This window comes from Oryctolagus cuniculus, chromosome 17, assembly GCF_051225735.1.
Source record: "Oryctolagus cuniculus isolate XC-2025 breed Fujian yellow rabbit chromosome 17, ASM5122573v1, whole genome shotgun sequence".
In the NCBI taxonomy this organism is placed as follows: domain Eukaryota; kingdom Metazoa; phylum Chordata; class Mammalia; order Lagomorpha; family Leporidae; genus Oryctolagus; species Oryctolagus cuniculus.
The window spans coordinates 31,090,452-31,101,463 of NC_142883.1; the positions used below are offsets into that span (position 1 = coordinate 31,090,452).

General features: G+C 48.6%; 1 protein-coding gene across 28 annotated transcripts in view; it reads right to left on the reverse strand.

Annotated features, from left to right (window-relative positions):
- MMD (monocyte to macrophage differentiation associated) overlaps positions 1–7,720 on the reverse strand; it is a 101,062-nt gene extending 93,342 nt beyond the window's left edge. For 6 of the 28 annotated variants that reach the window (XR_016223602.1, XM_089316986.1, XM_089316989.1 and 3 more), the window contains exon 1: positions 7,379–7,711. Coding sequence is in view for 22 of the 28 variants with exons in the window: in XM_089316986.1 (XP_089173112.1) it covers positions 7,379–7,404 (26 nt within the window). In the remaining 6 variants the exon portion in view is untranslated. Of the gene's footprint in view, positions 1–7,378 lie in introns of all 28 variants that reach the window. The other 22 variants (XR_016223601.1, XR_011383522.2, XR_011383521.2 and 19 more) reach the window with 11 other exon arrangements.
- Between the last annotated feature and the right edge of the window lie 3,292 nt (positions 7,721–11,012).

An 11,012-nucleotide genomic window follows, 5' to 3' on the forward strand; every position in this document is an offset into this window, starting at 1 on the left:
GAGCAAAAAGCATACCACAGGACCTAAAGAAACTATGGCTGTCTTCTATCGCAGTGGTCAAACGAGGACAGCCCCTCAAACGCAATCTGCTTCTATATCAGGGTTCACGAGGGACTCGGGGTTTATCTGACTGTTCTCAAACGGAGAAAAAGCAGCTGTTGGAATAAAGGAGCAGAGAGGCAGATGCAGAGGAACGGAGTGAAAAGTGCCCCGACAGCAGTCAGGTCTCGGAAGGCGGGCTGCGTTCCTGGGCTTGCAGTCTGCACGCCTGGAACAACAAATGATCCTTCTGCTGGAGCTGGTTGTGGCGGAAGGACATTAATGAGCTTTGACTAGTCACACATTGTTCATTCACATGATGAGAAATGCTACCAGGCCGAACCAAATGGCAGAACACAGGTGCCAAAAATCGGCTGAAGCATACAACCAAACCATTCTAAATAGCGCCCAGTTCGTGAACCAGATCCTAGTCAATACTTTCTCCTGGAGCTAAGAAAGTCCTACTATCCTTCAGTCAAACAAAATAAATGTGGCAGTCTCGGATACCCTAGGTCGGAAAGCTACAATGGGATGCATCTGGGACAGTGAAGCTACTTCACTCAGAACGTGAGTTAGATATTTAACTAGTGTGCAAAACATGTACATACCGAACATAATCTACCAGAAAGTTTGCAAACTATTTAAGACGAATGGAGAACTAGGAGCTTCGGAATTTGCCCAAGCTATTTTCACACATAGATAAATAATTTCAAACATTATCTTTTCTCCCCTGATAATCCAGTAAATAACTTTATTAATGTCCTCAGGGACCAGAGTGTTGCTATATAGCCTTTCTTAGTAAAAAGGAAAATAATTACACTCTGGGGAAGGGTGATTTAAAAAAAAAGTGTCCCAGGCATTGAAGAACCTACCACATCATTAACCCGGGACCTAACAATGGGGCTTTAAGTGGCATACCCTAATAGGAATTTCAAAGAGTCAAGGGCGAGTCTTCAAGATGGATGAGGTTAGAATACACTGAAAGTGCTCTGTGCAGGGTGCAGTAAGTAAGATGTGTCTACCCACCACCAGGCTGCAGCCTAAAATAGCAATTTATGTCTCTGGCAGCCTAATCTAAAAATAGGCCATTACACAGCAACAGGGATAGACTTCCACATTTTCTCTTAAAAGCAAACACGCCAGGTGGCCATGTTTGTGACAGCTTTGTCCGTGCCCACCTGGAAAACCTAAGGTCAAAAATCAAGTAGGGGCCAGCGCCGCGGCTCACTAGGCTAATCCTCTGCCTTGCGGCGCCGGCACACCGGGTTCTAGTCCCGGTCGGGGTGCCGGATTCTGTCCCGGTTGCCCCTCTTCCAGGCCAGCTCTCTACTGTGGCCAGGGAGTGCAGTGGAGGATGGCCCAAGTGCTTGGGCCCTGCACCCCATGGGAGACCAGGAGAAGCACCTGGCTCCTGGCATCGGATCAGTGCGGTGCGCCGGCCGCAGCACGCCAGCCATGGCAGCCATTGGAGGGTGAACCAAGGCAAAAAGGAAGACCTTTCTCTCTGTCTCTCTCTCTCATTGTCCACTCTGCCTGTCCAATAAATAAATAAATAAATAAAATCAAGTAGGGAGTTGTAGAGAACAGTATCTCTCGATGATTGAAGGCAGTCACTTCTGGTGGACAGGCAAGGTCTGGGCAATGAGGAAAGGTAGCAGGAACCACCCTGGGAGCACCTTACTGTCTGGGGCTCAGTGGGCCACACAGCACAACAGCTCGTACAATGCAATTTTCCATTGCTCTCTGACCTGCCAGGATGTAATCGAGCCTCCTCCACAGTCCCTTGAAGAAATCATTCCTAAGACCTCAATGGAAAAGCAGATGTAAAATGCAAATAAACTCCCACACACTGACCCTAACCTCTCCCCTTAAGAGGGAATGGAAAGGTTCAAGTGTTACGGGAAACTGCGCCCATTTATAGAAAACATCTTTAAGGTGGAGTAGCCTTCATGGTCACCAAATGCCCAAGCAGAGTAACCAGCATGCATGAGAGGGCCTGAAAGGAGCTGACTTAGCTCTAAGAATAGGAAACACAGGTAGCAGAGGTATTAGTTAAGCAGAGTTGGTTCACTCATACCTCACTTTCAACACTTCCTTGCCTACTCCTTGCCCAGTACCCTTATATACCAACCCTGAAGAGGAAAAGAGCAGGTAGACACCTGGGAAACTCCTTAGCACACTTGAAATTCAGTTCAAAGCACTACACCCTCTGAAAGTGGATCTGCAACCCAAGGGACCTCAGAGGCATAGCATCAAACCCCACGCGTTGTGCTTAATTCTAGGATGTTCCTCATTCTCCAAGTGCAAGTACTGTCAACACTATCCAAGTCATATTCCTAAATCATAGACCAAATCAGTCCACCTCTCCACAGCTCCACCCTTGATTCAAGACTCCAATTATCTCAAGTCTGTAAAAGTACAAGGTCTCTTAAGTGGTCTTCCTGTTCGTCCCCGCACAGACTCTTCTCTATTCAGCAGCTATAACATGCCACGCACTCTACCTTCAACTTAAAACCTGTCTTTGGCTTCCAGAAACACTTAAAACAAGCGAGAGTCCCACAGCTCCGTGTGGTCTGGCCCTCAGTACTTTTCCAGCCTCAGGATGCCACTTTCCTATCACTCTACCCCCTAGCTACACAACCTCCTTTCTGCTGCTTTTTTTTTTTTTAAAAGATTTATTTTATTTATTTGAAAGGCAGAAGTTACAGAGAGAGAGAAGGAAAAGCAGAGAGAGAAAGATCTTCCATCCACTAGTTCACTCCCCAGATGGCTGCAACTGCCAGGGCTGGGCCAGATGGAAGCCAGCAGCCAGGAGCTTCTTCAGGGTCTCCCATGTGGGTGGCAGTAGCCCAAGTACATGGCCCATCTTCCACTGCTTTCCCAGGCACATTAGCAGGGAGCTGGATGGGAAGTGGAGCATCCAAGACTCGAACCGGCACTCAAATGGGATGCCAGTCCAGCATAGCATGTGGTGGCTTTACCGGATACGCCACAACACCAGACCCTCCTTTCTGCTTCTTAAACACATCAAGGGGGCAAGAGTTTGGCCCAGTGGTTAAGGCTGTCTAGTATGGTCTGAGTTCCAGCTCTGCTTCTGATTCTAGCTTCCTGTTAATGTGCACCCTGGGAGGCAGCAGGTGACGGTTCAGTAATTGGGTCCCTACCACCCATGAGGAAACCTAGATTGAGCTCTGGGTTCCTGGCTTTGGTTGTTGCAGGTATATGGAGAGTGAACCAGTAGATGGAACATCTCTCTCTCTCTCTCTCTTTCTCCTTCTTCCTCTTTCCCCCTCCCCTTCTCCCTCTCCCTTGCAAATGAATTTTTGAAAATTAAAAAAAAAGACCCACACACACATCAAGGTCTTGTCTGCCTCAGGACATCTGCTGTTTATTTCTGCCTAGAACATTCTTCTCTGGAACGCTCAGCTCTCTTCTCGTGCTTCAATTAGCATCTCGGATTTTCCAGGCCATCCTATCTCAAGAAACACTTTAGTCCTTCCCATACAATTAGAGCCATTATTATAATTTGTAAAAAACTTGTTTCTTTTTTTTTTTTTTTTTTTTTTTGACAGGCAGAGTAGACAGTGAGAGAGACAGAGAGAAAGGTCTTCCTTTTTGCCGTTGGTTCACCCTCCAATGGCCGCCACGGCCGGCACGCTGCGGCTAGCACACCGCACTGATCCAAAGGCAGGAGCCAGGTGCTTCTCCTGGTCTCCCATGGGGTGCAGGGCCCAAGGACTTGGGCCATCCTCCACTGCCTTCCCGGGCCACAGCAAAGAGCTGGCCTGGAAGAGGGGCAACCGGGAAAGAATCTGGCGCCCTGACCAGGACTAGAACCCGGTGTGCTGGCGCCGCTAGGTGGAGGATTAGCCTATTGAGCCACGGCACCGGCCAAAAAAACCTGTTTAATTTCATCTTTTCCTACTCTAATGCAAATTCCACTAATCTGTCATCCAGCATTCCATTTCTAATCCCAAGTACAACATCTAGTTTATTGCTGAAGCTTAATAAATAATTGCTCATTGAATGAATAGACATATTCTAGCTACTGTTGAATATTTTGTTTCAATGGAGCAATATCCTATAGCCTGTTAGTTTTACTGGGAATCCAGGAGGTTTTCTTTATATAAAAGAAACAGGCAGTCTTATGGCCAAATAAACTCTGCACCTGATGAAAACCCCAAAGCCAAAACAGTGGGTACTCGATCCCTCCAGTACCACTGGATGTTGCTGTGTATAGAACCCTACCAGTAGCTCCTCTTTAGAACTGAGCATGGTATTGTTCAGAACAGTGTCTAGTGGTATCCTTAACTACTAAATAAAGGGAGAAGGCATATATAAGGAAACTACCCCATGTCTATGACTGAATACTGTAAAAACATGCACAACTACACATCCCTGAAGACTTCCGAATGCTTGAGAGTAAGATGTTTTTCCACATACTCAGTTCTGAAGCTAACCAGTGGTCATGAGGCTGAGGCTGAGAAACAGAGCATCTCTTCCTTGTGTTTTCAGTTACAAGGCGACACAATGAGTGCGCACCAACAAGAAGAAAGGGTGGAAATGTTCAGTGGGTCCTCAGCGTCTGTGCTGCACACATGGATACAGGGACGCGGGCAGGACTCGGCAGAGGTGATCTGGTAGCACGGGTGGTGCAGAGAGGCAGGCGGTGGAGATCTCGAGTCTACCCCTTCCAGGTTGTGTGACTATGTGCAAGGTCCTTTTCTCTACACCTATCTTCTTGAACAAGGAGAAAATATATACCTTTGTGTATCTGTTTATGTTTAGGTGTCCTGGAGACTCAAGTTTGAAAGGGATAAAGCAACCAAGATAAAATTCGCTCTCTCTGTGCCAGTGGAATTTCTCGCATCCCAAAGTTTCTGAGAAGCCACCACTACATAAAGATCTCCACTTAGGATGGCGGGCTGTTTCCTGAGAGCCCTTCTCGGCAGAAATGGCAGCGCTCTGGAAGTGGATCCAAAGCCACAGTAACCGCCAAGTTTCCATTATGAACAAAGCAGCAAGACCTTCAGGTTTCCTTGTCATTTAGGCAAAGCAATAAGGTAAGACCTAATGAAATGTTCTTACTGCAGTAAATTCTCCTCAGTGAAATCCCGATCAATCTGTCAGGGAAGAAGCACATCTGTTCAAAGACAGTGTGCCCTGCCCGCACTGGACTTCCTGTGTGATTTGCCGACCTGTGGCTATGGTGAATGCTCAGAAAGACATACAGTGAGCACAGCTTTAAAAGGTACAGAATAGTATTCTCAGAATTTTAACGTGGGAACCTCAAAAATCAGGACTTCTTGTTACATTACTTTTTACTTTGCAGACTTTATTTCCAACTTGCAATTGATGCTTAGAAATATCTTTCCAACCCAGCCTGTAACAGAGAAATGGAAAATCATGGCATCACTCAAATTTTCAAGCAAAATCAGGGCAGAATTAGGTGTCGCCAAGAAAGAAACTGTTACATATCCACAGAGTACAATGCTGTGTGGTCCCTGAGAAATTGGTCTAAGCCACACCAAAAGGAAAGGCCTCTGTTTTTTAAAATGTGTAAAACAAAGTCCAAAAATTACATTACAATGGTGGTAACAAGAATGAGAGAGACTAGTATCTGGTAAAAAGAAAAAAGAATGTAGTTCAATCAGCTAAAATGGTAGTATCCTAAAGTGGTTTTTTTTTTTTCATTTTTTAACACTTTCAGCATTTGTGTAAAAAATAAAACAGGCTTTTTTTCTTTTTAGAGAAGAATTCAAAGAGACTGAAGTCTTATTCAAATAGGGAAGGGGTTATTTCACAGACTATAGACACTGTTCTCGGAAAACAGGAAGCCCACAGATGTGCAGAGAAGTAAAACCAAATCAAACAAACCACAGGCGCAAGGCTCCCTGGCTGCTGCCTGAACAATGCCTGCACACATGTGATGTTCCCTCTGTAAGCCCATCCAGTTGTCATTCCTGAAATTTAGGTTCTAAAGCCAGAACACCTTGGTTCCTTTTTGCCCTAAAAGCACTGATCCGAAGTTCTCGCGGGGTTAGGGGACAGTGCCAAGCCTTCAACACCGAGTGATGAGCAATATTCAGAAGTCAATCCAAGTCTTCAAGCTGATGTCACAGCCCACCACAAATCTTCCTGTACATTTTTGGGCTCCTACACCCTTTGGGACTGGGGGAGGCATTAATGAGATGAGCATAATGGGTGAGTGGGCAGCAAAGAGACAGAAAAAAAAAGTGCACTTTAAAACTCTGAAATAAAAGGGAGTGCCTAAATATTCAACGATAATCTCCTTAAAAGATTTTATGCAATCCCCCCTCCCCCAAATTCCTCCAGGCACTGCCTGGTACTAAGCTGGCCTGCTAGGGTTTGAAGGTTTGGCAATCCGAGGGCTGCCCGACCCAGACAAAGGGATGGAGAGTTACCACAAACACAGGAGAGGTGAACTTTCACCCACTAAATGACAAAAGCCAGCGCTTCCCCCGGGAACCACGGGCCAGCAGCCGGGGTCCAGTGCTAGGAGGCAGAGGCCCGGGGTGGGTACGGCCACGGTGCCCCCAGCCTGGCGTTCCCACCAGCTCTCTCTCCAGTGAACCAGCGCCGACCAGTCTTCCGGTGGCGCCTCCTGGGTTCCTCCCCCTGGTTTCCTAACAAGGGCGCCTCCACAGCAGGTCTCACCGCGCGAATGCTAACTTGCCCCCGCGCACAGCCCAAAATAGCACGGCCCCGGGGACCCTTTTAAGCCACAGAACCCACAACAAGGGCCCTGCACTGTCCGGCCAGTCTAAGCCGGCAGCAGCTCGTGCCTCAGTTTGCCTGTTTAGGGCCATTCACAGACAAAGCACCGAAGGAGCCCAGAACCCATCTCTGCAGGGCGCAGCAGCTACCCCGGGTTCCGCGCGCCCGGGGAGACCCCACCCCGCGGGGAAAGGGATGGAGGCCGAAGCCAGGGTGGAAGGAGGCTCCTGAGGCTGCAGCTTCGGTCCTCAAAGCTAGCAAGGGCCTTGCCTGGAGGGGTGCGGGGGTGACGCCGGGTGAGCAGGGGGATCCCCCAGGAAGGAGGGCGAGCTCAGGCACCCGGCGTCCCGGGTCTGGGAATCCGAGGCACGCACATTGCGAGGGGGGGTCCCAGGTCAGGCATGAGCTCCAGCCGTCCAAGGAAGGGGATCGCCCAGGGACAGCAACGCGGGGGAATCCCCCAGGAGCCGGTCCCCGGCCAAGGCGCGGGGCCAACGCGGGGGATGGAGCCAGGTGAGGCGCTGGGACCCACGCGCGAAGTGGCGGGACCTGGGGACCGGCTCCCGGCACGAAGGGCGGGGCGGAGTGCCATCCTTCTCACCGCTGGAATCGATTCTTGAACCGCATTGATCCTCCGCTCCTCCTCGGGGACCGGGAGCTCCGTCTCGTCAGCAGCCGCGGCGGGGCGCGCGGCCCTCATGGGCTTCGGCTACTCCGGAGGCCGCCTGGGTGCCAGGCAGAGCCCTCGTCCGGGCAGGGCCAGAGTGGGGCCAGGCCGGGGGTCGAGACGCTGCCGGGGCCAGACCGGGCGGCTTGGGGGCGGGAGGGAGGCCGCTTAAACGGCCCCGAAGCCTCCCGCCTCCCGCCTCCCCGGCTCCTCCGCCCCCGGGCGCCCGCGCCCCGCCCCGCAGGCCGGCTCCACCCCCGCTTGCGCTTCGCTTGCCTGCGTGCACCAGCGGCCGCCAGCGCGTCACCGCGCCGGGCTGCCAATCAGCGCCCGAAGCGGCGCGGGAGCTACGCTGCCATTCATTCCTGCAGCGCCCCGGAGGAGGGGCGGGGCCTCTGGGCAGCGGGGGCGGAGCTAGGGCAAGGGGTGGAACGCCGGAAGGGGGGGGCACATTTTTAATGTAAAGAGTCGAGTTGGAGAGATGGGAAAGGTGGGCCAGGATTCTCAAAAGTGGTCTTGAAGCCAATAGCAGCATACAAGGAACCGCCTACGTTCTAGCTTTGACTCTGCATTTCTTCCAGCATCATTTTGAGGGCTGCTTCTCGCTAGCCTATTGGGACGAGGCTCCAGGACGTATTGTAAAACCTTTTCTTATCTTTCATGGGAGGGAGTTGAAATTTCTGGAGCACTGTCTGGCTCAGATTCTAGGAGAACCACCAAGGGAGGAACTCTCTGCCGGGATCCTTTTGCGTTATCTTGCAATTTACTTTTTGGGTTTTTTTTTTTTTTTCCCCCCAAGCATCTTCCGAATAAAACCAACACAAAGTGGACTTCAATCGGGGTCCTGTCTCCGAACCTCCTAAGCAGAGAACTCACTGGGGGAGAGGTAGAAAGGAAGATGGATGAATGTATGAGTGGTTTAATAAGCCTTGCTGTCATCACCTCTTTAATTTAGATGTACTCCCCTCCCGGTCCACACCCCTCAGACTTGTGACTCTCAAGGCCAGCCTGTTAGGAGTGTTTACTTTGCCGTCAATGGAGCATTGGAAAGCTGGGGGATTCTTCCACTCAGATTTCTAGTTTCCGTTCCTTTAACACAGTGCCAGGATCTAGAACGGTGCTTTCCGAAGCTATTGCATTAATCCTTCCAAGAACTCCTTGAGATAAGCATTATCCTACTCATTTCACAGATGAATAGGCCTTAAAGGTTAAGAAGCTTGCCAAAAGCAAAATTAGGATTCATACCTAGCTTCTCCTCACATTAAAACCCCAGAGCCTTTGAGAACGCCAGACTGCCTCTTGTTCTAAAGTGGTATGTGTCTCTTTAAACACGTACACACATGTGTGCAAGCTTCTTGTTTTCCCCCACATTATGTCAGAAAAATGAACATAATGGAAAGTCTGTTACTACTCAGCTTTTGTCAGGCTCCTGGGCTAAAATGATCTGTGAGGCAGGGGAAGGTAACAGAGGAAATAACTAATATAGTTGAAATTAACCACCGTAAGATGAAGGTTTCACAAATGACGACTCAGTTACAGCACATATTCCACTCTGTGGGGGCATGTTGATAAGATGGGAGGCTGTGCCTACAGGAGACAGGGATTGTATAGGCCATCTCTGTTTTCCTCTCAATTTTGCAGTGATCCTAAAATTGCCCTATTAAAAAGGCTTGAAAAAAGAAAAGGGGAGTGGGTGCTTAGCTTCAGATAGGACATCTGTGTTCGACTTTGGAGTGCCTGGGTTCTGTTCCCAACCCAGGGTCCTGTTTCCAGCTTCCTGCTAATGCTCACCCGGGGAGGCATCAGATGGCTCAAGTAACTGGGTATCTGCCTCCCATATGGGGGACTTGGATTCAGGTTCAGCTCCAGGATTCAGTCCCAGCCCAGCCCTGGTTGGCTGTTGTAAGCATTTGGGGAGTGAACCAGTAGTTGGGAGTTTCTTTCTCTATCTCTCTGTCTCTCTCTCTCTTACAAATAAATTTTTTTCAAGAGAGAAAGAAGTGCAATACCAATACATGCCATATGTGAGTGAAACTTGAAAACACTACTAAATGAAAGGAGTCAGTCACAAAGAACCACATATTGTATGATTCTGTTTATGAGGAACATCCAGAACGGGACTCTATAGACATAATAGGCTTGTGTTTGGCTAGGGCTTAGGTATGGAAATACTTCTGGGGGGCAATGGAAGATTTCTTTTTGAAATTAGTGAAACAGTTCTCAAATTGTGATGATGCACGCACCACTCTGTGACTATACTACATATCATCAAGTTACAGGCTGAAAAGAGGTGGCCTGTGTGGTATATGAATTAGGTCTTAATAAAGCTGCTAAATCATTAAAATCATGTTTCTGTAAAAAAGATCAAAATTGAAAACCTAAGCTAAAAATATCTGAAGCACAGACACTGTCTTGCTCATGTCTTTAATTCTTGAAAACCTTAAATACCAGCTCACACAGAGTAGGCATTCAATAAATATTTGCATGAATTTAATTACAAAACAACAGGAGCTACCCCGGGAACCCCCATCACATGAATGTGATGCCAGATTCCATCTTGTCAATGACTTAGGGATGTTCAGGGGCAAGGAGTGATCAGAGCGTGGTAAGGAAAAATCAGGCAAAGGGAATGGCTTGAACAAAGATCAGTGTTTGGCACAGGGAAAAAAATTCCAAGACACTGCCTAGGCTTAGAAACACCACAATGAGTGATATTTATCCAAGGCGGAAAAATGACTGAGTTTAAAAATCGGAGTAAATGGAGCAGAATAAAACACCTTGACCCACAGCAACCTCTTGCACAGAAATACTAGAATGCTAATGGAAAGTGGACTGTTTAAAGGACAGTCACAGCTTTAATTTAGCCTCACTGTTGGTACACCCTCCCTGCACCCATTGAAAACAAACCTCAAAAGATAACAATAAAACACAATGGGGGCCTGCATTGTGGTGTAGCTGGTTAGGCTGCCACCTGTGATTCCCATGTTCCTTATGGGCATTGCTTCCTGTCCCAGCTGCTCCACTTTGGACTCACTTCCCGGCTAGTGTGCCTAGGAAAGCAACAGAAGATGGCCCAAGGACTTGAACCCTTCCCACCCTCATGGGAGGCCTGGATGAAGCTCTTGGTTCCTGGCTTCCGCCTGGCCCAACCCTAACCATTGCAGCCGTTTGAGAAACGAACCAGCAGGTGGAAGCGCTCACTCTGTCTCTCCCTTTCTAACTTTGCCTCTGAAATAAAAATGAAATACAAGAAACAGCTTCGAACCAATCATGTAAACACCTGCCACACTGTTTGTAGTGAAGTCTCTATCTTAATCTGTCTCTGAGGAGAAATTACAAATATGTTTGCAGGAAAGTGGAACTAGATTGAACTCGGAGATAAGTGTTACGGGAGTGAAAGAAAATGAAAAGTCTTTGCATTAGCAGGATGTGACAATTTGGTTGTGCCCAGACATACAGTTCTCCTGTCTGTAAAACTGCAGACACATTTGCATGAATGGTGCGTGTACCTGTGAGAAGGCATTCGTGATACAGCAGACATCGGGTGTATAGAAAGAATCTTGGGGAG